At 47.9% G+C, this 22,443-nt stretch overlaps 10 protein-coding genes across 10 annotated transcripts; 5 read left to right on the forward strand and 5 right to left on the reverse strand.

The window, feature by feature from the left end:
- The first annotated feature begins 59 nt into the window (after positions 1 to 59).
- Positions 60 to 2,908, forward strand: LOC120450560 (ATP-dependent RNA helicase WM6). Its single transcript, XM_039633673.2, has 8 exons — positions 60 to 213; positions 423 to 676; positions 734 to 957; positions 1,058 to 1,241; positions 1,305 to 1,423; positions 2,090 to 2,221; positions 2,293 to 2,695; positions 2,753 to 2,908. The coding sequence occupies exons 2-8, from the start codon at positions 478 to 480 to the stop codon at positions 2,764 to 2,766; spliced, it is 1,275 nt and encodes a 424-aa protein (XP_039489607.2). The 5' UTR covers positions 60 to 213; positions 423 to 477; the 3' UTR covers positions 2,767 to 2,908.
- A 136-nt stretch (positions 2,909 to 3,044) lies between these two features.
- LOC120450538 (glycoprotein endo-alpha-1,2-mannosidase-like protein) lies at positions 3,045 to 5,578 on the forward strand. The gene is made up of 4 exons (XM_039633637.2): positions 3,045 to 3,709; positions 3,818 to 4,413; positions 4,475 to 4,703; positions 4,766 to 5,578. The coding sequence occupies exons 1-4, from the start codon at positions 3,356 to 3,358 to the stop codon at positions 5,036 to 5,038; spliced, it is 1,452 nt and encodes a 483-aa protein (XP_039489571.2). The 5' UTR covers positions 3,045 to 3,355; the 3' UTR covers positions 5,039 to 5,578.
- A 40-nt stretch (positions 5,579 to 5,618) lies between these two features.
- On the forward strand, positions 5,619 to 6,508 carry LOC120450576 (protein tesmin/TSO1-like CXC 3). Its single transcript, XM_039633698.2, has 2 exons — positions 5,619 to 5,902; positions 5,964 to 6,508. Exons 1-2 carry the CDS (start codon positions 5,734 to 5,736, stop codon positions 6,506 to 6,508), a joined length of 714 nt encoding a protein of 237 aa, XP_039489632.1. The 5' UTR covers positions 5,619 to 5,733.
- Positions 6,480 to 16,607, reverse strand: LOC120450524. The gene is made up of 7 exons (XM_039633610.2): positions 15,768 to 16,607; positions 9,775 to 10,061; positions 8,896 to 9,714; positions 8,671 to 8,834; positions 7,427 to 8,610; positions 7,107 to 7,360; positions 6,480 to 7,043 (listed from the first exon to the last, which is right to left on the reverse strand). Exons 1-7 carry the CDS (start codon positions 16,471 to 16,473, stop codon positions 6,654 to 6,656), a joined length of 3,804 nt encoding a protein of 1,267 aa, XP_039489544.2. The 5' UTR covers positions 16,474 to 16,607; the 3' UTR covers positions 6,480 to 6,653.
- On the forward strand, positions 10,215 to 11,841 carry LOC120450543 (ubiquinone biosynthesis monooxygenase COQ6, mitochondrial). The gene has a single exon (XM_039633649.2). It carries the CDS (start codon positions 10,302 to 10,304, stop codon positions 11,733 to 11,735), a length of 1,434 nt encoding a protein of 477 aa, XP_039489583.1. The 5' UTR covers positions 10,215 to 10,301; the 3' UTR covers positions 11,736 to 11,841.
- LOC120450586 (glycosyltransferase 25 family member) lies at positions 11,767 to 14,398 on the reverse strand. The gene is made up of 2 exons (XM_044006579.1): positions 14,025 to 14,398; positions 11,767 to 13,963 (listed from the first exon to the last, which is right to left on the reverse strand). The coding sequence occupies exons 1-2, from the start codon at positions 14,216 to 14,218 to the stop codon at positions 12,319 to 12,321; spliced, it is 1,839 nt and encodes a 612-aa protein (XP_043862514.1). The 5' UTR covers positions 14,219 to 14,398; the 3' UTR covers positions 11,767 to 12,318.
- On the reverse strand, positions 14,576 to 15,489 carry LOC120450569 (cytochrome c oxidase assembly protein COX11, mitochondrial). The gene has a single exon (XM_039633686.2). It carries the CDS (start codon positions 15,359 to 15,361, stop codon positions 14,636 to 14,638), a length of 726 nt encoding a protein of 241 aa, XP_039489620.1. The 5' UTR covers positions 15,362 to 15,489; the 3' UTR covers positions 14,576 to 14,635.
- Positions 16,607 to 18,278, reverse strand: LOC120450552 (putative elongator complex protein 4). The gene has a single exon (XM_039633661.2). It carries the CDS (start codon positions 18,013 to 18,015, stop codon positions 16,699 to 16,701), a length of 1,317 nt encoding a protein of 438 aa, XP_039489595.1. The 5' UTR covers positions 18,016 to 18,278; the 3' UTR covers positions 16,607 to 16,698.
- A 315-nt stretch (positions 18,279 to 18,593) lies between these two features.
- Positions 18,594 to 21,232, forward strand: LOC120451876 (vacuolar protein sorting-associated protein 52 homolog). The gene is made up of 7 exons (XM_039635887.2): positions 18,594 to 18,832; positions 18,889 to 19,490; positions 19,548 to 19,763; positions 19,819 to 19,974; positions 20,031 to 20,149; positions 20,212 to 20,332; positions 20,521 to 21,232. Exons 1-7 carry the CDS (start codon positions 18,688 to 18,690, stop codon positions 21,148 to 21,150), a joined length of 1,989 nt encoding a protein of 662 aa, XP_039491821.2. The 5' UTR covers positions 18,594 to 18,687; the 3' UTR covers positions 21,151 to 21,232.
- Positions 21,144 to 22,346, reverse strand: LOC120451907 (thioredoxin domain-containing protein 17). Its single transcript, XM_039635919.2, has 4 exons — positions 22,239 to 22,346; positions 21,929 to 22,172; positions 21,764 to 21,845; positions 21,144 to 21,389 (listed from the first exon to the last, which is right to left on the reverse strand). The coding sequence occupies exons 1-4, from the start codon at positions 22,287 to 22,289 to the stop codon at positions 21,236 to 21,238; spliced, it is 531 nt and encodes a 176-aa protein (XP_039491853.2). The 5' UTR covers positions 22,290 to 22,346; the 3' UTR covers positions 21,144 to 21,235.
- Positions 22,347 to 22,443: the final 97 nt, after the last annotated feature.

Genomic DNA, 22,443 nt, shown 5'->3' on the forward strand with positions numbered 1-22,443 from the left:
GACCGTCTCTCCGTCCGTATGAACGCTGAGATCTCAGTTGTTATGAATAACTATCGATATCATTAACGATACCAGCGCAGCTCGTTTGAGGTCTGAAAGAAACTGTGGTCACACTGCTCTGCTCTGTTTTTTTCCTCCGCATCACGTTAAAGGTTTTTGATAGTCAATTTCACTTTAAAAGTTGTATTTTAAAGTGATAAACGTGCCCAAAAGGTGAGTTTAGTCCGGAAATTCATACTGCTCTAAGGAAAGAAACCGCCTGTAATAAGTATTTCGTTCTATTTCGAAATACATGCAATGCGGTGCGGTGAAAAAACAAAATGGCGGAGGGTACGCCGGCACCGGTTCCGCAAAAAAAGCGGCATTTTTTTTTTTACAAACACATGTAACTTACACCAAGTCGCATGCTCTTTATTCCCCAGTATCTAGCTGCGAATTTATAGCCGTTAACCAGAGAAAGAAAAGCAGTAAGCAGCAATGGCCGATAATGACGATCTTTTGGACTACGAGGATGAGGAGCAGACCGAGACCACTGCGGTCGAGAACCAGGAGGCGCCCAAGAAGGATGTCAAGGGTACCTACGTGTCCATACACAGTTCCGGCTTCCGCGATTTCCTCCTGAAGCCGGAGATCCTGCGAGCCATCGTGGACTGCGGCTTCGAGCATCCCTCGGAGGGTAAGTACTTTCCTCGAGTTGCCAAAGGTACAGTCGCTAACGTTGCTCTGCTTGTAGTTCAGCACGAGTGCATTCCGCAAGCCGTTCTGGGCATGGACATCCTCTGCCAGGCCAAGTCCGGCATGGGCAAGACGGCCGTCTTTGTTTTGGCCACGCTGCAGCAGCTGGAGCCGTCGGACAACAACACCTGCCACGTCCTGGTCATGTGCCACACCCGCGAGCTGGCCTTCCAGATCAGCAAGGAGTATGAACGATTCTCCAAGTACATGCCCACAGTCAAGGTGCGTCTATAATTTATACTTTATTTCATCTGTTATACACAAAAATTGAAAAAACCATAAGTTAGCAGACACTTATTGTTAATTTGGAATTTATTTTCAGGTTGCTGTCTTCTTCGGAGGAATGGCTATTCAAAAGGACGAGGAGACCCTCAAGAGCGGAACCCCGCATATTGTGGTGGGCACCCCTGGCCGAATTCTCGCCTTGATTCGCAACAAGAAACTCAATCTAAAGCATTTGAAGCACTTTGTTCTGGACGAGTGCGACAAGATGCTGGAGCAGCTGGGTAAGTTTCCTAACGATCACCCTCAACCCCTCACAATTTACTAACGATCAAACATTATTTTAGATATGCGTCGTGACGTTCAAGAGATTTTCCGTAGCACTCCGCACGGCAAACAAGTGATGATGTTCTCTGCCACATTGAGCAAGGACATTCGTCCCGTTTGCAAAAAGTTCATGCAAGATGTAAATATCAACGTGTTCATAACCAAAATGCTCGTACTTCTCCACCTCGCATCCACCGCTATCACGACAATTAGTTATTATTTTGTAAATGCCACGCGATATCGAACTCTCGATCTTGATCCCCCGTATAAGCCAACCACCATCTTGCAAATGGTTAAACGCGTACACCCAAACGTCCAGCGCTCTGTGAGCATAACCCGTATCGAAAAAGTTAGTTAATAACTACCAGACACCATTTTCTAAATGGTTAATCGTGGAAACAACAACCGTTGCGAAAGCATAAACAACCAGTAACCGCTGAAAGCATCAATTAAAATCACAATGATTTAACAATACCAACGATAGCAAAAGGCAAAATCCGAATAAAACTACAAGAAACAGCAAACAAAACATCCCGCCGACTGGCCGATGAGACAAGGTGAATCCAGAGCGAATGCGATGCGATATGCCGCTCATCTGTAATCCGCACACTTCTCAGAGCGATTGTCGATCCTCGGGAGCAGTTCAGAGTCTTGTTGATGAGATGTGGTGGTCGCGTGGCCGTATGTAGAAAATTCTAAGCATATTGTTGTATGTTCCGAGGCGAGCCTAGTCTAAGTTCGATTTCTGTTTACCCCTCTTAATTGTGTCCTTTAAAATGCGCCACATTCTATTTCCCAAATCTAGCCCATGGAGGTCTACGTCGACGATGAGGCCAAGCTGACGCTGCATGGACTGCAGCAGCACTACGTCAATCTGAAGGAGAACGAGAAGAACAAGAAGCTGTTCGAACTGCTCGACGTGCTCGAGTTCAATCAGGTAAGCCATTTTGGGGTCCTAACTATTATTTATCACTTACTAATGCTGAATGTTTATTATTCATGCGATAGGTGGTTATCTTTGTGAAGTCGGTGCAACGTTGTGTGGCTCTGTCCCAGCTGCTGACGGAGCAGAACTTCCCCGCCATCGGTATCCATCGCGGCATGACCCAGGAGGAGCGTCTGAACCGCTACCAGCAGTTCAAGGACTTCCAGAAGCGCATTTTGGTGGCCACCAATCTCTTTGGCCGCGGCATGGACATTGAGCGTGTGAACATTGTGTTCAACTACGACATGCCGGAGGATTCCGACACCTACTTGCATCGCGTGGCCCGTGCCGGTCGTTTCGGTACCAAGGGACTGGCGATCACCTTCGTTTCGGACGAGAACGACGCCAAGATACTTAACGAAGTACAGGATCGTTTCGATGTGAACATCAGCGAGCTACCGGAGGAAATCGATCTCTCTACATATAGTGAGTTACAACATAATCATCCTATCCAATGCAATGCTAACTTGATTTATTTTCCAGTTGAGGGACGCTAGAGCTCGAAGGTGCATGATAATCGGAACAGAACAGTACTGCGTAAGACTAAAATGCACTTCGAATAGATACAAACTAAAATCTTTTTTAAACTCTACTTTATAACTAAATAAAAACTATTCAGACAATGTGTTGACAAACAGATGCGGATGTATAAATAATTTATTTATTTCGGGAATGGATCTAACACATTATCGTTTTACATTTCCGTTTAATTTACTTTACTAGACTTTATATGAAATAGTTTTTCATAATTTGGGGCATATTCCCTTAAATAACCTAATACAACATTAGCAATATAAATATGTACAATTTTACAAATCAAAACTCAATAAAATGCCCAAAAATCCCCAACAAAATCAGGGAGTTTTCATCGAACCGATGCCTTGATGGTGAAATAGAAAGCGGGAACTCGCCGGGAATAGTTTAGTGTGTCCGTTTCAGGACATGCGCAATGGCCGGGAGCTTCCGGCAGCTGCATTGCGACAGGAAGGGAGGGGGTCGTAGGGGTTGCCCAAGGAGGACGGAAAAACAGGGGACGAAAAACAACGAGGACGTCCAAACAATGTGAGAAAATGCACGCGTGCGAAAATGCTGCTGAAAAAGTATGTGAAAACGCGGCGTAAGCTGAAGATCCTCCTCCTGCTGGCCATCGTCGCCCTGCTGGTCATCACCATCATAGTGCTGGGCTCCAGCGGACGTAATGCGGCCATCGAACTGCTGCTGGACGAGCGCTTCATTGCCCGAGCCTACAGGCCCGGGGACCAGCCTCAATCGCCGGAGAAGCCACCGCCGGTGGCCGTCGCCCTGCTCCAGGCGCAGCGGGAGAACGGAGTGATTGTGCCCGAGAAGTACGACGAGCAGAAGATCAAGGAGCGCATCATTCAGAGTAAAATTGATCTGATGAAGCAGCAGCAGCAGCGGGACCACGAGGCGGAGCAGTCTGTAAGTTTCCATACCAAAGTAGTTGACCCAAAGAAGAGGATAAATCTCGATTCTTAATCATTAAGTGTCTTAAACTTTACAAATGAAATCTTTTTACACTTCGTTCAGTCGAGAACCACTTTGGATGCAGTGATCACCGCAGTGCACATATTCTACACTGCCCCCGTGCCCTGGTACAAGTCCAAGAAGCCACCTCCGCCGCCAGCGGAGCACCCAAACGACGTGCCACTGACCACTCCGCGTCCGGTGAGGATTCTCAACACCGCCTTCTATCCGGCACTGGGCCTGTACAAGCCCAGTGCTTCGTTGCTCGCCCAGCACTTTAAGAACATTCGCAGCTGCGGCGTCGGAGTGCTCATCATGAACTTCTCCGGCGGCAAGCCGGCGGAGGCGGCACTACTGCATCAGATCCTGGAACTGGCGCCGCAGCACAATCTCAGCGTGACCTTCGAGCTCAGTGTGGCTGGCAATCAGAGTGTGGAGTTTGTGCGGCAGCAGCTGCAGGAGATTGCCACGTACACCAGCCGAGGTGGATTTTACAAGGTGTGGAGCCAGTCGAGAGGTGTATCTCTGCCGGTTCTCTACGTGAGCAATGCCTACAAGTTGAGTGATAGCCTGGGAAGGCTGTTGTGTCGATCGCCTTCGCTGGTGGAACCGGATGGCCTGAGGAGGGTTCTGGATGCCTTATTCATTGGACACATAAGGTGGGGCATCATAAGATATGATTCCAAGTACTTCCCATTCCTAACATCCGTTTCTCACCAGGCTTAAAAGCCATGCTGATGTCCTGCGACGGTTGTGCTTCGATGGCTTCTACAGCAAATTGCCCAGCAATGGAGCTGTCTTCGCCAGCACTTGGAAGAACTGGTCGTATCTGAAGTCGTTTGCCTTGTCCTACAAGATGCTCTTCGTGCCCACAGTGGGACCGGGATTCGCGGAGAGGAACAAGTTCCCGCGACATGGAGACATCCAGCGGCACCGCAGCAATGGAAGGGTGAAGTCACCACCAATGGGAAATGCAATCTAATACTGATTTGTGTACATTTCATCCCTTAGTACTATGGCGTGGCCTGGAGAACGGCCATACTCAATCACGTGGGCTTCATCAACATAGCCAGCTACAACAACTGGCCGGATGGCAGCCAGATCGAGGAGGTGGTGCCCCGGGCCGGCTTCCTGGACTACAATCCCGGCTCGAGAACGAAATATCTGGATCTCACGGCCCACTGGGTGGGCAACTTTCTGAAGACGCGGCAGGAGGCGGCGGCTGCAGCCTCGCCGGCATCGCCGCCAAACTGCTACGAGCTCCTGAACGGCACCATATGCTAGGAGCACCGGTCACTTGCGCAGCGGAGATAATCCTAGTTACTTTAGAAGCAATAGCAACGATTGCAGGCCACACAATTACTTTCCAACTGTTAAGAAGTCTTCTGCTACACACTTATACACTACCTATATCGTTTTGATAGTGATATTTTGAATAACGCGCCTAATGTCGAGTTTTTTGGCGGCAAGTTCACTTCACTTCATTCGATTTAAATAATATATGTACTAAATGCCAATCAAAGAGAGAATTTTGCAAGAGGGGTAGCTCTGCTGCCAAATCACTCGACGAAATATGAAAGGAAAGCAATTACGATTGATATCAATTAAAAATGTAACTCTAGAGCCAGACGTACTTTTTTATTACATCTATAATAAATAGCTTTCAATTATCGTAGACTATAGAGGAGAACAATATCATAACTTAACGCCATGCCATATTATGTAGACACCAAAGGAAATTATCTATGTTATAACGATATAAACTAAACACTTGTTAAACGATTGGTACTTAACAAATTTTAACTTTATTACCAGTACGATATATAAATACTTTAACTAAGCTTTAATAGTTTAGTGCCCAAAATCGCTGTTTCATTTCGAATTCCCATTTTTCCAACACTCATTTTTCGCTGACTTTTGAAGTGAGCTGTCATAAATGAGATATTCAATTCATTCGTGGAAGGCATTTAGGCAGCACCATGTCAACGCCGAAGAAGAAAAGTGTGGACAGGAGCGAGGGCCGGAAGGCCAAGGGCCAAGGACCGGGTGGCGTGAAAGGATGCTGCTGCAAGAGGTCGCAGTGCATCAAGAACTACTGCGATTGCTATCAATCCATGGCGATCTGCACCATGTTCTGTCGCTGCATTGGTAAGATTTCTCTACTACATATTCCTTAAACTACTCCTTCTACCACATAACCTGTAATCAGACTGCAGGAACACGGAGGTGCGCAAGCTGGTGGACTCCAACTCCGGCGCCAAGAACTCCAGCGCCGTGAAGAGGCAAAAGGCGGCTGCGATGAGCGCAAAGGCCGCGGCTGCAGCTGCCAGGGCGGGCATCGGTGTCCAGGTGAAGGGGCTCCCGGTTGGCGGATCGGCTGTGGCGCTGCCCGGCAAAGCGCCGCCCAACTTTGGCCTCGTGGCTGGCAAGCAGCCGATGGCCGTACCCATGAACATACCCATCTCCCGTCCCATGGCGACCAGTGCCACTCCAGCCAGGGTAATGAAGCATCCGGCGGAGACGCAGCCCGCTAATGTAATCATTCCGGTGAGGCAGGATGATCGCCGGGAGCGGAACCTCTTCGTCCAGCCGGTCAACGCGGCTCTGCTGGAATGCATGCTCATCCAGGCGACGGAAGCCGAGCAGTTGGGTCTGAACGAACTCCAGGTGGGCCAGTTGGTACTCGACGAGTTTCTGCGCGGCTACAAGAAGATCTTGGAGAAAATTTGCGAGTACAGCAAGGATTATTATTAACTGAAATGCACGAATATCTTGGCAGTACAATTATCGGGCTTATAGATATGTACATTTGTAACTATAATGCAAAATAATACAATATTCGATTTGTGTACAACTAAATAATTAACAAATTCTGTTTGTAAGGTCAAGAAAATGGAAACTACCAATCGGGTGGCTGGAAAATCAATTCCGTAACAAGCATATCGCAGCTGGTTTTCCTTTGGGACAAGCGGGAGCCAGCCGGCGTGGATTTGTGCCTGTCCAGCGGCATCTCACTGTCACTGTCGCTCTCCGACTCCTGATCCTCATCGGACTCGTCTTCATCCTCTTCCATGCGTCGTCGCTTCTTTCTGCCTCCTTTTGGAGCCTTTGAGGATCTAAACTTTTGCCAGAACTGCGCGGGCTGAGCGAACTCAATGTAGTTGGGGAATCTCATGGCCAGCGCTCGGCAAAAGGACTCAAAAGTGTGCCTGAGCTCGGGACTCATGACGGGCTGAAGATTGCGATGGGTTTCCTCCACATAGCGAAGACAACGCTCCAGTTGCTTGAGCTGTGAAGGAATGAATACATGTTTATGAAAGGGATTTCATAATCAGAAGTCAATTAAACATACTGGCTCCTCGGACAAGTCCGCCTTTCGGCCTCTTCCTCTGGCTGTTGCCTCTCCTGCCTCTGGTCTTGGTGGTGGAGGTGGTGCCTCCGATGGCCCATCTTCACCTTCATCGCTGTTGTCGCCTTCGCCCCGAGAACTCTTCTCCTTTCCCTTTCCCTTAGTACAAAAGCAAATGCGCCGCATGATGAAGAGCATATCCTGAACCACGATTAGGGCGCCGGGATTATTGATGAAAGCACTGTCTCTGGTTTTTTCTACAATAATAATTAATATATACTTAGCATATGTTTCTAATAAAAATATAAGATAGCGTTACTCACCTGCCAGCAGTTTTAGTTGACCAAAGTAAAGCAACAACGCGTTCTCATCTACAGAGGACATAATGTGATTGTAGAGCAACCTACGGTTTTTGGCCATTTGTGGACCCTTAAGAGGTGACTTGTAGTTGCCATCCGTCCTCACGCCCCTCAAAACAGCCTGACCATTCAGATCGAAGGGACACTCCTTCAGGCAGTGATCAAATAACATTTTGTTGTACAGTCTTTTGTAGCGCGTGAAGAAGGCATCCGCCTCCCTGGCCACCTCGGCACTTTCGTCCACCAGACCAGCCAGCATGGAAATGAGAATGGGACCCTTAAGCTTGATGTTCCCGGAGAGAATCACATCCTTTACGCACCGAAAGGTGCGCACTCTGGTCATGGCAAATTTCGAATGCAGCTTCGACAGAATCGCCTGAAAGTTACTCTCAAGAATGGATGGATGCTTCTTGCCGAGATCGTTGAGTGCTATTAAGGTGGTGTTGATGATCTGAGGTCTGTCATTTTTGGTCAGAATGGTTCTGTACAGCTTGGATGCGGTATTGGCCAGATGATTCTCCCTCAGGCACAAACGACCGGCTATCACAATCATCCAGTTGGTCATGCGCTCGTTGTCCGAATCGAATTCCGCCTCACTGAGCTTGGTGCACTCCTGCAGGTACTTAAACACAATGCTCACGATCCTATTGTCCACATCCTGGGGCACCATCACAATGAGCTCTGTATAGGCACCCAGCAAGCACTGCAGGCGGGCGTGTTCCTCCTGGAAATTTCGAGCACTGGTCAGAATGCCCTCGGTGAGATCTTCCAGCAAACTGAGCTGCCAGTCTGGTACCTCGGAGGCCATCGAAGGAGACTGGCTCGTAGACAGGTGATGGATCTGGTTGAGAAGGTTGATGGCACTCGAAATGATACCCAGCCAAATACTGCCCGTACGCAGGGCATTCAAAAGTTTTTGGAATAGCTGATTAAGAGCTGGCTTGGAGAAGTTCCCCAGGCAACCAATGATGAGCTGCAGGGCCAGAAATTGATTGGACTTCATGTTGTAGGAGGAGAGGCCATTGAAGATGCCAATCAGTGCGTCCATGTTGTTGGTGATGCGGCTGGACAGGAACAGCAGCAATCCCCAGGCATCGGTGGCCATGGACGTGGATAAGTGGGAGACTATTACGTTTACTAGCCTGGGTCTGCAAATGTATAAGGAGACTCTTATAATCCTTGAGATTCTTGGCAATGGTATAACTTACGTCACTATGGATTCCCTTTCCAGTAGGACAGCGAACCTCTCCTGGAGATAGGCTCTTGGTTGTGTCATCAGCAGGGTGCTGATGATTCGCCAGGGCATAAAGTGCTTGGGTTCGTTGGAATACTCCAGGGGCTGAATGTTTTTCAAAACTATTCTATCGAAGCTCTGAAAGGAAGTTACAAAGTTTATATAATTATGTTTAAAAACTTTCCAAGGGTTTTCCTACCGAAATAGCTAGTTTTTGGAGCGCCACATCCTCATCGCTCATTAAGCAAGCCCAAATCCGGCAGTACACACAAATCAGGGCGAAGCAATTGGAGTAGGCCTCCAGCAGGGTTTCTATGGTATCCAGCGCAGATTTCCTCACGGAAGCCAAGCGATCCACGGCCAGCAAGGAGGTTTCCTTCACAAAATTTGTGTTATAGATGATCAGGGGATTGACTAGGACCAGTCTTTCTAGTAGAGCTATGCCAGCGGATCGCGCCAAACCATTATCCGCAGCCAGGAAACGCTGGTACACCGTTTGTGGAACGTTCTTGACCTCCATCTCCAATTGCTCATGTCCCTGAAAGCTGAAGGCATACTGCACGATTCCGGGCTTCTCGAAACGCAGCTCGTTTTGCTCGACAGAAGGCTCGGCCAGGGCTTCCACATCAGTATCCTCAAACTGAACGAAACGAATGCTCTCCTGCAGAATTTTTTTCGTCATGGGGGATCCTTGTTTCAGGGCCAGGATGAGCACTTGACACGCCTTGCGGCGAACAGTTAATGTACGATCGTTGAGGCAACGCATCACCTCCCTCAGGAGCAGAACCTCTCTGGGTACCTTGGACACCTCGTAGCGGAAGATGCTCCACTCCACCTCGCTTTGCTGCAAAAGGATCTTCTCGATCAGATCCAGAGCACGCGTTTGAATGCCCACAGCATCGTCTGCTTTCACGGCATCCAAAACAAAATCGGCGCAAGATTTGTTGCACTTTGAGAACAGAACCCGGTCGTACTTGGCTGCATAGCCTATAGCCACCTTCTCGTCGTTGCTTTTCCACTGAAATGGTATAGATTACGGGTAAGTAGAGGTATCTCGTGGGGTTTCACATGAACTCACCGCTTTAATGGGGTTGGAAACCACGCACTCAATGTAGAAGTGCAGGATACGGATGACAATGTCGGGATACTTGTCTATGAGTTGGATAAACCAGTCCGATATGTGCTCCCCGTGCTGCATCGTTCCTCCTCGACGTCCTGCTCCAATTATCTGGGGACTATCCGTATAAACGTGCATTGGAAAGGTCTGTCGCATTATCAAGTGAAGAGTTTCGTAGACATCTCCATTGTGCTCGTTGGCTATTTCCCCGAAGAGCTCAAAACATTTGCCATGCAAGCCGGAAGCACCTGGAAAGTACAGTGAATTTAGTAAATATTTAATCGCGTATTTTAAAAGATATTACTACAAAATTAAAATTTAAATGTCCCATAACTAATAATCGAAAACTCGATAAATTTGGTGCAGTATTGCCAGCATGAAAGAGACAGAGAATCGATAACTGCATCGTTTTTTTGGGCATCTCTAGCGGACAGGGGAAAATAATGAAATAATCGTGGAATTACGGCAAACTTTTGAAATTCCGGAAGATGTTGGGTGTACTACGTATCCAAGGAGCGCTGGCTTCGGCGGGGCAGTCGCGTCTTCTATCCGCCCGCCTCCTGGCCAGCAAATCCTCCACTGACATGACCACAAGCCGAGGTGAATCCACACAATCGCCGGCAACCGAGCACTTTGATATAATCATTGGAGGCGGCGGATTGGTGGGAACCACTTTGGCCGCCGCTCTGGCCAAGAATTCGACGCTGGCGGACAAGAAGGTGCTGTTGCTGGAGGGTGCTCCTGAATTCCGTGGATTTAATCCCACTGGGCCATACCAAAATCGCGTATCCGCCATCAACCACAACTCCATTGAGCTGTTCAAGTCCATAGATGCGTGGACGCACATCGAGTCCGCGCGCTACAAGCCCGTCAAGCAGATGCAGGTGTGGGAGTCCAACACGGATGCACTGATCCAGTTCCAGCACGATAACTTTGCCAGCGATGTGGCCTGCATCATTGAGAACGATTTGATCCTGGATGCGGTATATGCGCGGGTCAAGGAAGCTGCCAATGTGGAGATCCTGAACAAGGCCAGAATCCAGTGCGTCCGCTTGCCCAAGGACTCGAACTCCAATGTCTCCGAGCTGCAGCTACAGGATGGACGCTCCTTTTCCTGTGACCTGCTCATTGGAGCGGATGGCGCCAATTCTGTGGTCAGAAAGGAGATGAACGTGGATGTCTTTTCCCTGAACTACGACCGCATGGGCCTAGTGGCCACGCTGGATCTCGGCGAAGATGCCTGTGATAACTCCGTGGCGTGGCAGAGGTTCCTGCCCAACGGACCAGTGGCATTGCTCCCACTAACGGATAGGCTGAGCTCGCTGGTCTGGAGCACCACCAATAAGCAGGCCAAAATGCTGCAAGCCCTTCCCCCGGCGGAATTCGTAGACGCCCTCAACGAAGCCTTCTGCAGGCAGTATCCTCGCGTTGAACTCGCAGACAAGGCTGTTCAGGCTCTCAACTCGCTCTTTGGACACAATGCCACCCAGCACCAGGTGCAGTACCCGCCAAGGGTATGCGGCGTGCAGGACAAGTCCCGTGCCACGTTTCCGCTGGGATTCCTGCACGCCTCGTCGTACGTCTGCAATGGAGCCGCTCTGGTTGGCGATGCCGCCCATCGAGTGCATCCGCTCGCCGGACAGGGAGTCAATCTGGGCTTCAGCGATGTGCGGTTTCTGGTGGAATCGCTGGCAACCGGAGCATACGCTGGCTTCAAGCTCGGCGACAAGCAGCACCTCATGAAGTATGAGCGCAAGTGCCTGGCCAAGAATGTGCCCATCATGCTGGGCGTGCATGGACTGCACACGCTCTACTCCACGCAGTTCAGTCCGGTGGTTTTGCTGCGGAGTTTGGGACTTCAGCTGACCCAGAACTTGCCGCCCGTCAAAAACTTGTTCATGCGCGGCGCGATGGGTCAGTAGAGCAGCGACAATAAATGGTTACAATGGGGAATTTAAATCTTAAGTGTTTACTGTTTGCACATCACTTGTGAGCGGAATAAAGTCAGAGTTTATATAAAGCTTAAAACCTACTTAATAACTAGGTCAATGGCATGCTGCTGATCTATTAGTCTATCGTTTGGATTCGGCCAATAACTTGTGCAACTATTCGACTGATCTACAGCTTGGAGATGCCTATGTCTATTCCAAAAGAAATATTGCTTCTCAGACCAAAACTGGTGGTTTAGGTTCAAAATATTGTTTTACAACAAAAACAAAGTTTCATATAACATTTCTGAGATTCCAAACACAATATATAGTTTAGTACTAAGTGTGTTTTCTTATAGATAACAAATGTTTGTCATTTAGGAACATTTTTGGCGAGTTTAGGTTTTGAAAATTGCACAAAATATTAGGCCAGATAATCAAAGCTTTAACTTAACCTATCATTCGTTGTTGATATTTTTGGTGGATTCGGGTTAAAGGCACATTTGGCAGTTGGCAAACTAAACCTAACTTAGTCTAGGTAAAATTTGGCATGGTTTCGTTCGGAAGTTGCAGGAATTTACAGCTCCTGGTGGCTCTTGGACAAGCTCTCGCCCAGCTTGAGTTCCGGGTTGAGCTTGAAGTCCAGCTCATGATCGAAAACCTGCTCCCGGTCGCTTTTTAGCCTGGCCTCGCCCTCTTCACTGGTGTCCACACTGATTTGCAGCGAGTCCTCGGTGTCGGAAATGTAGCCATTTTCGCCTGTATAGTAAATGGGATACAGCAGGAGTGGCGAGGCACTGAAGGCAATGAGATTCCGCTTGGGAAAGGCTTCGGTCCAGGTTTTGTTGGGATGACGATCGAACATCAAGGGCAGAAACTCATCTACAGGTATAAGTTTGTCCAGCGGCTTGGCTGCCAGCAGCTTCTGAGCACCCTGCAGGGTAATAACGTACCCCAGTGTCCAGTAGGAGTAGCCGGCGTGCACCAGATTATCCGCGTTCGTCACTGCAGGCTCACTCTCCTCCTTCAAACGCTTGCGGCCAAAGTAAATGAGATCGTACTCCGCCACGTTCCTGGCCTGATTTAGGATTCTGACTGCGTTGTGTCGGAAGTACGGCTCGAAGCGTATGTCGTCCTCCAGAATGAGCACTTCCTTCAGTTGCTTGCGCACCATCATCACCCAGATGTTGTAGTGGCTCAGGAAGCAGCCAATCTCGCCCATCGTCATGGCGCGATGGTGGTAGGGATCCTCGTAGCCGGGCAGAAATCGTACGCCGATCTCCAGCAGCCGTTCCGTGGTTAGTTCTTTGCCATCAACAGCCGGGAAGTGCTCCGCCTCTATGCCAATCTCGTCGAAGAGCCGTTCCATTTTCTCCCGCCTCTCCGGTCGCCTTTTCAGATTAATCATAAATATATGGTCCAGGGAGAGCTTGCTTTTCTCCGGTTTCTTTTCCAAATGCTTGAAGTAATCGAGCAGAGGAGGCACAGCCCCAAGGTCATTGACCATGATGCTCTTGAGGTTCACCAGCTGTTGTATGTCGTGGTCCAAGGTATCGCCTGGCTCCAATGGCTGCAGTATGTAACCAAAGATTATATCGTTGCAGATATGCAATGGAATGCCCGAACTATTGGCCCATATGGCGAACACTATGATGTCGTCGGCTGGTCCATCGTACAGTGGATCCTGCTGCCTGCTTTTCTGCATTTCCACCAGCTTGTTCCTATCGAAAGTGAGATTCCTAACCGCTCTGTGGTTCATGTTCACCAAAACGGCTGTGTGGACCATCGGCACTGGGAAACTTCCTTGCTTTTTCACGTGGTAGATTTCCTTGTACTCGTCAGTGCGCCTATAGTAGTAGTCCTCTGACATGCCGCCCCAGAAATTGGAGTACAAGCTCTCCGAGATCAGCATGGGAGCCACAATTGGTAACTGGAGACGCGTGAGGACGGTCAGCGAGTCTTTGGAAGTGAGCAAGACATCGGCGTCTAGGAAAAACACAAAGTCAGCCCAAATATCGCGGCCATACTGAAAGGCCTCCTCTTTCAGAGCGATCAGGTGTTTAAAACGCGATGCGGGCCACTCGTACGGTGAACTCTCGTTGACGAAACTCTGCTCCTCCGGCTTAAACTCGTAGTTTACGCTGTGATAGAGATCCCCCGAGTTATCCAGCCACTGCCGCAATAGCTGTATGCTGTCATCGTTGCTATGATCACAACGCAACCTGATATATTTCGAAACTACAGTTGAGATTCTAGATTCCATATTAAAACAAGTTTACTGACCAATATGCTATTCTTTCCTTGGGGTAGTCCTGCTGCTCCAGATAACTCAGGAACATGGGCAGTATGTGGGCCTTGTTGCGCACCAGCAGGGCAACCAGTACCGTTGGCGGCTCCTGGTAATCCTCCTCATCCTGTCCTGAAATGCACACCAAAAGGCAAGCGAGGAACAGGCCGAATATAACTTGTTTATTCATCTCCACGTCATCGATTCAACACATCGTCGGGTTCAAAGGGGTCACAATACACAATCTGGCGGAGCGGAAGCGTCCGGTTCGTTTGAAATGCGCCGGAGAATCAGATTCGGCGTTATCTATTAATAAACTGCCTCCTTCTTTTCCAGCTCCAGATGGAGTGCAGCTCAAACTGCATCAGCTGTGACGCCTCTCAAACTGTGCGGCGGTGTTATCGCTTGTTATCGATTTCGTTGGGTTTAAATGAATTTCGGTTGGAAATTTGTTGAACTATTTGTTAAATAATAGTTACTAACTTTAAATGCGTATCATTCCGCACAGCTTTATGAAGAAGAACTAGAATACAAAATGACTGGAACATTTTAAAATTGGCATAACAAAGATTTATTGTTTCAAAACAAAGACCTAACCACCTTTCCCTCACGCACTTGCCGCATGGGGTTTTGCATAGCTGGGGAAGTTCAGTTTCAGGCCCTCCTTGGCTTCAAAGAAGGTGTACGAAAGGGTGATGGTGTCACAGGTCTCCAGCGCCGGATCTGCCATGATTTCGGGATCGATGTAGAAAAATACGGGCATGTCCACTTCCTCGTGAGGATTCAGTTGCTGTTCCTCGAAGCAGAAGCACTGGATTTTGTTAAAATAGGCGCCCGCCTCGAAGGGGATCACATTGTACGTGCTAATGCCAATAACCGGCTTATCCGTGGGATTCCGGGCCGTGTAAAAGGCTAAAGCCGTCTCGCCAGGAGCCACTTTAATCTCGTACTGCTGCGGCTTGAAGTTCCAGCGCATGGAGGATCCAATATCGGCGTTAAAGCGAATCTTTAGCACCCGATCCTCAACCTTTTTCATGTGCTCCACCTTCTCGGCATCGTGCCCTTGCGAGGTGGTGCCTCCGTAGCTGTAGGCTTGGCAAAAGATGCTGTACAGCGGCACAGCCGCATAACTGAGACCCACGATCAGCACTCCGCCGGCGGTTATGTAGTAAAGTGTGGATTTCGCACGCAATTTACGGGCAGCTTCCTCCGGAGAATCCGTCGACTTCATCCGCCAAAATTGTTGTGACTTATGGACTGAGTTTTGAGGTCGGATGGAGCTCCTAAACAGCTGCTGGCACTGCCCACGGAGGGCAGAAAGGCTGCGCAGCATCGTTAGATCTTTATTTGTATTAATTAACGTTAACTTCCTTTAGGTTTTCATTTAATTTAGCACTTGTTTGTATAATCTTCAGGTCGTTAAGTGTGCTGCAGTGTGTACACACCTAGTTAAGTCAGCTGTTCGCTGTCGATAGGCAATCAAGTTTGTCATCGGCGGTGAAATTTCTTAAAAAATAGTAGATTTGCGACTGAGCTAAGCTATAAATAGTACTGTTTTACATTTCTTAATTACCTACATATAAAGTTTTAAGAAAGCATTCATCTCTGAACTTTCCTCTACTATATAGTAAATTAAAAGTTTTGGCGCCAAAAAGTTGTTAGCAATAATTTTGACGTTCAGCCTATTCTTCATCTTATATTTATGAAAGTTAATTTATAACATAACGGGCTACACTCACATGTATTTTGATATCCCACTTTAAAGTTCATGTAGATCACCTCCAAAAGACAGCGAATGATGCGGTCTCGCGGCTTGAGGTGCTCCTTAAAGTGGACATAGCGAAAGACGATCTTCAGGTCATCGCAGATGGTCAGGAAGAACATCCAGATGATGTTTGCGCGAACGCTCTTGTTGTTATTCGCTTCCAGCAGCCGGAAGATCTTTAGAACCTGTTCGATCACATCCTCGTCGAAGACGCCAAAGCTCTTGGCTCCAGGAATGGTCAGAGTGAGCAGGTAGGTGCTCGCCGCATTGAGGGCTAGCTGCAGATTGAGGTTCTCGTTCAGCGTTGTCGGAGCAGCCTGCTGCACATGTTCGGGCGGAATGACCAGGCTCACAAGCGAATATATGTACGCCAAATAGCCTTGCGCTGGAGAAACCCCAATTAAACTGGACCAATTGTCGTGGGTGTTGCTATAGCTGGCCTGGTTCTCGTCTCGCATGGCCCGTATGACCCCGGACAAATCCCGGAGCAACTGCAGCTGCGTCTCCTGGTGGCCAATATCCTGTAAACACATGGCCATTGACCAAAACTTCTTGGCTCGCCGCTGCAACGGTTCGTCCTCGGCTTCATCGCCGTACAACCAGTCCTCCACATCCACCCACTGCACATGCGGCTGATAGTACACTTTTAAATCACTAAAAATACGATGCAAATCCGACATGTTTACATTTTAGGCGTCCCGTGCCCAAACACACACCGATAACCCAAGCGAACAGCTGTTCGCAGTGCAGGGCAATCGATAAACGATGAGACGAGAAGAGCGGTTTGTTTTCAAAATGGTACAAAATCAGGGCTGATATATTAATGCATTTACTTGGCTTATTATTATGCAATTTAGTTGTTTCGTGGTTACATACGCGCACTTAGTTTCTAATTCCGCTGACAGCTAGAAATCCAGCGAGGCTGTGGCATTGGAATTGCTCAGTAGACCGGAGTTGCAATTGTCCGGCTTGGCAGATGACTCCTGCAGCTCCGGCGGCAGGTGGAACTTTTCGATGACGAACTTCTTGCGGCGCAACTTGAAGGCCAGGTCCGTGGTGTCCGGCATGTGCACGGCCAGCGTATTGAGGGCCGACATCTTGTGCAAATGGAGCAGTCCACTGTACTCCTTGAAGGCTGGATGCGTTTCACGCTCCGAACCGGCAAACGACTCCAGTTCAATGGCATAGTCCACCAGTTGGCGGATCTTGGGCACCAGGCTGGCATCGTACTTGGCAATCAGGTGCATGGGCATCGTGATCAGGCACACGGAGTTGCAGTTCCGCACACTGGCCATCAGCAGCGTGAGGAACTTGATCAAGTCCTCACCGAAGTGATCGTCGTACCACAGCGGCGATCCCAATGAGGTCAGGCAGACGCGGCACAGGTTCTTCTTGGTCCCAGCGACGAAGCTCTCGTCCCGCAGCAGCTGTTGAATATCGTTGAGCAGTCCTCCGTAGCGGGGGTTGTGGAAGACCTGCGACTGCGACTCCTGGCTGCCTGTTTTTGTGCTACTGGTCACGCTGCTGCTGTTGTTGTTGTTATTATTATTATTGTTGTTGGCAGAGTTCTCCTCCTGGGGAGGCACCTTCTCCTGCGGAGCAGTCTCCTCGCCTGGAATCGGTGGGGCATCCTCCGCGGGCTGCTGCTCCAGCGATGGAGTGGTCGGGGAGCTGCTCTTGGAGAACTCCTCGGCAATGACAATGTCCTGCTCCTTCTGGCTATCGTCCCACATGGTTGTATTGGCGTAGTAGAGCATCATCGAGTCCATTTGCTCCATCAGGTTGAAGTGGTGACCGATTTTGGCTGTCGCGTGCTCTGTATTTACCAGCGGTAGATCATTGTACCGCCAGGCGATCCTAAGGCCATTTTCGGCGCCACCAGCTTCCTGCGCCTGCTCCTGGCACTGCTCAACCTCCGTTTCCAGTTCGGTCAGCGGTTTGGGCAGACGACGCAGCATCTCGGCCGGAATGTCGTCCAGGCTGCCCAGAAATATCTCCTGCTTGGAGATCACGCCCTCGGCCAGAAAGTACTTGGCCAGCACCTTGGCGTGCGTCATGAAGCGATCCTCCTCGATCAGGCAGATCGAACCCATGGGCAGACCGCCGCCAATGACCACGTCCAAGGAGGGATTTCCGCTGGAGGTGATCACCTGCGCCGTGTGCGGCGAGGTGCGGGTGCCGCGGATCGGCTTCTGCACGGTGCGCTTGCGGAAACTGGTCATCTTCGTCGCACAGATTTCGCTAACCTTTATTTTTTGCGTTCTTTTTCGCTCTGTGTTTCCTTCTCTTCGCGTAAACTTCTATTTCGATAGTTTCGATAGATATTATCTATTGTCGATGGCTGCCAATGGAGGCACACTCTCCAATACCCTATCGATGGTGCAAACAGCTGTGAATTCGCCAATTCTGGGCAAGGCGATAGTTTCGTTTTTACTGCTTAAAAATAAATTGGTTTTAATGTTGTATATTTTGCTGAATAATGTTAAATCGTAGGATATGAGAGTGATGATCAGAAATGAAACTCATCGATTGCTTTGCAGTTAAACCTCTGTGCAAATAAATCATTGGAAAGAGCTATTCTAGCCTTTACAATAATAGTTACACAATATGTTTTAGTTAGCTTAATTTTACCTTTTGGTAAATATTTATTTTAAAAATATATATATTATATATATAATATTATATTTTTAAGAAATGATTTCCGAACAGCTATAAGCAAATATTTGAAATATTTAAACTATCGTCAGGGGCTTCCGAAAAGACCATCTCACTCCGATAACAAAAACAGCTGTTTCGGCCAAGTTCCAGTGCAGTTTTGATGACATACTTTTTTTTGTTGGTAGTTGAGGAAAACAATTGGGAAAAATACCTTTAAACAACAAAAAAAAAAAAAAATGGCCGAGGTGCCGTCGCCGCAAATGACGGAGCAACTGGATAACGAGGAGGTGCGGGAGATTTTGAAAAACACCACAGATCTGCGACAGTATTCACGACAGATTGAAAAAGAGTTTAAGGAGGTGGAGAATAAGTCCATAGAAGGTAAGCCCCACGTTCCATATGCAAACATCATTTTATAGATCTCTTATTGTCAACAGACTATATTGCTGAATCCCAGAATATTGCCAACCTGCACAATCAGATAAACGATTGCGACGATGTGCTGGAGCGAATGGAAAATATGTTGATGAGCTTCCAGAGCGTTTTGAACAACATTAGCACTGAGATCACGCAGCTGCAAAGAAAATCCGTATCCATGTCCCTCCAACTGACCAATCGTCAATCGGTCAAGGCTCAGTTGTCCCAGTTTATTGAAGACATGGCCGTGTCCGAGGAGATGATCAACATAATAATGGAAACACCGGTTACGGAGCGGGATTTCAGCACTCAGTTGAATGTACTGAATCACAAACTCTCACTGGTCAAGGAGCTCAGCTTCAACGAGTCCAAGTCCACCAGCGATGTGAGCGACGTGTTGCAGAAGCTTCGACTTAAAGCCATGGCCAAGATTCGCTCTTATCTGCTGGAGCAGATATACAAGTTCCGGAAACCCATGACAAACTACCAGATTCCACAGAACGCCATGCTAAAGCACAAGTTCTTCTTCGAGTTCATCCTGTCCAACGAGCGGCATGTAGCGCAGGAAATATGCAGCGAATACATCGATACGATGGGCAAAATATACTATAGCTATTTTAAGGTTTGTTTGCAATTTTGTAGAAGAAGATTTGTTATTGATTTTATAACTTTCCTGCAGAGTTATTCCACACGCTTGACGAGCCTCAAGTTTGAGGAATCCTGCACAAAGGACGATCTGATGGGCATCGAGGATAATGCATCCAAAGGTTTATTTTCCAAGACAACGAGTCTGAAGCACAAGAGCACCATTTTCACAATTGGAAAGCGAGGCGATATTCTTAACCAGCAGCTGGAGGCGCCTATTATAGTGCCACATGCGCAGCTAAAGAATCGAGTAAGATATATGGTTCATACACTTACAAAAGAGATACATTTTAAATATAAAACAGTACACAGTGGAAGCTCTCTTTCGGTCTGAGCAATACGCCCTAGTAGATAATGCCTGTCGGGAATACCTCTTTGTCACGGAGTTTTTTATGGTTCGTGGCACACAAGCGCAAGATTTGTTTAACCAAATCATGGGTAAAACCCTAACTCTGATGATTGTAAGTAAATGATTTTCATTCCCGAAATGTAAATCACTTATGTTTCTCGAACTTAGAAAAATCTGGAGACCTCCATACACGACTGTTTCGATACCATAGCCATGTTTCTGTGCATTCATCTCATTTTCCGCTATCAGCTAATGTGCCACAAGCGCTGCGTTCCTGCATTGGATAAGTTAGTCCTTTTATGGGCGTTATTTCGGTTCACAATTGACTATTTGAATGTTTTAACTCCAGATACTGGGACTCCCTGCAAGCGGTAATATGGCCACGTTTAGAACTTGTATTCCGCTTGAATATCCAGAGCATACATGACTGTGATCCAACCAAATTCAACAAGGAATTGGGACCGCACTATGTAAGTGTACGATCTGAAGTACGCAAAATCGATTTTGATAGCGACTTTTGATTTATAAAAAGCAATTAATTGGCCAACCACAATAAAGGAATACCAGTATTCTAAATGTCAAGAGAAGGCCAATAGAGATAACTTAAAGCATATGGTTTCAACAAAATGCCTTGTCATATAAAACGTATATTTTACAGATAACACGTCGCTACGCAGAGTTTAGTGCGGCCATTGTGGGAATCTCAGAGCATTTTCCTAATGAATTGGTAAGCCGACTGCTTCTGGAACTGCAAAATGAAGTGGAGTGCTTTATCCTTCGCATGGCCGCAATATTTCCAACGCGAAAGGATCAGCTCATCTACTTAATAAACAACTACGATTTGGTTTTGGGTGTGCTGATGGAGCATACGCGTGATAACTCCAAGGAAGCAGAGGCGTTTAGAGAGCAGCTGAACTCCCGAAGTGCAGAATACGTCGAGGAGATCCTAGCCCCACACTTCGGAGGCATCATTCAGTTTGTCAAGGAGTGCGAGCACTTTTTCGAGAAGGAACAATTGGATGAGCTGCGGAAGCAGGAGCGAAGAAGTCTAGCTCTGGTGGCCAGCTTCTCGGCCAACTGGAAGAAATCTCTGGAGGAGCTGAACAGGGAGGTGCTTCTCTCATTCCCTTCTTTGCTGACGGGCTCACAGTTGCTGCAGCTTGCGTTGGCCAGTTTGGTGCAATACTACCACCGCTTCCACAAACTCCTCACGCCCAATGCCCGCGCCCAGCTGACGAACATCCACGTAGTGATGGTGGAGATCAAAAAGTACAAGAGCAATTACTGAGGGACGTTTTAATTACATGTGTTTAGACTTCTGTGTATTCCAACTTGAGTAAAGTTCCAAAATATATGTATGTAAAGTATAAGACTTAATCCTCATCCTCGAACATCATCTCGACGAGATCCTGATTGGAGCAGCGCTCGCCGTCCAGGCGCTGTGGCTGCTTCCAGCGCAGCAGAGTGGGCAAGAAGATCAGATGTGTGTTGGGATCCTTGCGGAAGGGGCAGTTCAAGTCCTTCCAGCTGCAGCGAAAAATAAATGTTATTTTATTGCTTACCACGGTTTGCTGATAACAGGCTGTATGAATACAACTGAAGAGCATTGTAGAGCTATCGGTGTTTAATGGTTGTTTTTATCATGAATGTTCTCGGCGTGTGAATAAGCACTCGAGTGCTGTTCATTTCATCATCGCACAGCTGCGGCTGAATGACTAGCTACACATTGCCAAAACTTATTAAATTTTTGGCCACTGAATGAATAAGCTTGAGTTTTGTTGTCGAGAGCAATAATGGATAGAAACTTCCAGTTTGAGTTGTTTGAGTTTCACAGTGCATGAAATATTAATTCCTGCTTGTCTGACCGCAGCTGTTTCCCCCAGTTGGTGGTATTAACTTACTATGCCCGCTCGCCCACATCCACATGCACAAAGTGCGAGTTGCCGGGGGCCTTCTTCAACGCATCGTGTATCACCGGCTCCGCTGCAAACATACGTATGTGTGATGAATGTGATTGGAAATCGGATAGGCAGCGGTTAGCCGCATTGGGATCAGGGCATTCTCACCTTTGACGCAGTAGGGACACCAGCTCTGTCCATTCTCGTCCTTGCCGCCGCTGAAGAGGACATGGACCGGCTCGTTGCCGTTCTCCAGTTCCTCCATCTTCTTGGAGAACTCATCGTATCCCTTTACGTTGTGTGTGACCACCATGATATTGCTGGGATTCGTTTTCACCGCGCAGTAGCGTCTGAGAATGCGACCGAAAAGCGTTGGAAGCGACGTGATGGCGAACTTTGGAGTAACTGGCTTCTGGAGGGGAATGGACTTCTCCTAATTTATCAGGTTTTCTGACTTTTTGACGTAAAAAAAGCTTACTGTAACAGATGGTAGGGTTGCCAGCATACGCGCGAACTGATACTTGGCCATTTTCAAGCCAACGCCAGCTATCAATGGAAATAACAGATTTTTAGCTAAAAGTTTAGATGTTGTAACGTATGAATGGGGAATAAAACGTGAATGCTTTGATATAGAGATTGGGTTTTCATTTCAATTCGTAACATTAGTCTTATCATATAGATTT

The sequence above is a fragment of the Drosophila santomea genome, chromosome 2L (genome assembly GCF_016746245.2).
Source record: "Drosophila santomea strain STO CAGO 1482 chromosome 2L, Prin_Dsan_1.1, whole genome shotgun sequence".
In the NCBI taxonomy this organism is placed as follows: domain Eukaryota; kingdom Metazoa; phylum Arthropoda; class Insecta; order Diptera; family Drosophilidae; genus Drosophila; species Drosophila santomea.

Coding starts and splice junctions, on each gene's coding strand:
- LOC120450576 (XM_039633698.2), top strand. CDS start 5,734: ATGTCAACGCCGAAGAAGAAAAGTGTGGACAGGAGCGAGGGCCGGAAG. Junction 5,903..5,963: donor CATGTTCTGTCGCTGCATTG/GTAAGATTTCTC, acceptor ACCTGTAATCAG/ACTGCAGGAACACGGAGGTG.
- LOC120450524 (XM_039633610.2), bottom strand. CDS start 16,473: ATGTCGGATTTGCATCGTATTTTTAGTGATTTAAAAGTGTACTATCAG. Junction 9,715..9,774: donor TTTCCAACCCCATTAAAGCG/GTGAGTTCATGT, acceptor ATACCATTTCAG/TGGAAAAGCAACGACGAGAA. Junction 7,044..7,106: donor CGGACTTGTCCGAGGAGCCA/GTATGTTTAATT, acceptor ATTCCTTCACAG/CTCAAGCAACTGGAGCGTTG.
- LOC120450569 (XM_039633686.2), bottom strand. CDS start 15,361: ATGCTGCGCAGCCTTTCTGCCCTCCGTGGGCAGTGCCAGCAGCTGTTT.
- LOC120450552 (XM_039633661.2), bottom strand. CDS start 18,015: ATGACCAGTTTCCGCAAGCGCACCGTGCAGAAGCCGATCCGCGGCACC.
- LOC120451876 (XM_039635887.2), top strand. CDS start 18,688: ATGGCCGAGGTGCCGTCGCCGCAAATGACGGAGCAACTGGATAACGAG. Junction 19,764..19,818: donor ATGCGCAGCTAAAGAATCGA/GTAAGATATATG, acceptor AATATAAAACAG/TACACAGTGGAAGCTCTCTT. Junction 20,150..20,211: donor TGCGTTCCTGCATTGGATAA/GTTAGTCCTTTT, acceptor TTTTAACTCCAG/ATACTGGGACTCCCTGCAAG.
- LOC120450543 (XM_039633649.2), top strand. CDS start 10,302: ATGTTGGGTGTACTACGTATCCAAGGAGCGCTGGCTTCGGCGGGGCAG.
- LOC120450538 (XM_039633637.2), top strand. CDS start 3,356: ATGCTGCTGAAAAAGTATGTGAAAACGCGGCGTAAGCTGAAGATCCTC. Junction 4,414..4,474: donor TTATTCATTGGACACATAAG/GTGGGGCATCAT, acceptor GTTTCTCACCAG/GCTTAAAAGCCATGCTGATG. Junction 4,704..4,765: donor GGCACCGCAGCAATGGAAGG/GTGAAGTCACCA, acceptor TTCATCCCTTAG/TACTATGGCGTGGCCTGGAG.
- LOC120450586 (XM_044006579.1), bottom strand. CDS start 14,218: ATGAATAAACAAGTTATATTCGGCCTGTTCCTCGCTTGCCTTTTGGTG. Junction 13,964..14,024: donor AAGGAAAGAATAGCATATTG/GTCAGTAAACTT, acceptor GAAATATATCAG/GTTGCGTTGTGATCATAGCA.
- LOC120451907 (XM_039635919.2), bottom strand. CDS start 22,289: ATGGCCAAGTATCAGTTCGCGCGTATGCTGGCAACCCTACCATCTGTT. Junction 22,173..22,238: donor CAACCCTACCATCTGTTACA/GTAAGCTTTTTT, acceptor ATTCCCCTCCAG/AAGCCAGTTACTCCAAAGTT. Junction 21,390..21,763: donor GATGTGGGCGAGCGGGCATA/GTAAGTTAATAC, acceptor TTTTCGCTGCAG/CTGGAAGGACTTGAACTGCC.
- LOC120450560 (XM_039633673.2), top strand. CDS start 478: ATGGCCGATAATGACGATCTTTTGGACTACGAGGATGAGGAGCAGACC. Junction 958..1,057: donor AGTACATGCCCACAGTCAAG/GTGCGTCTATAA, acceptor ATTTATTTTCAG/GTTGCTGTCTTCTTCGGAGG. Junction 1,242..1,304: donor CAAGATGCTGGAGCAGCTGG/GTAAGTTTCCTA, acceptor ACATTATTTTAG/ATATGCGTCGTGACGTTCAA.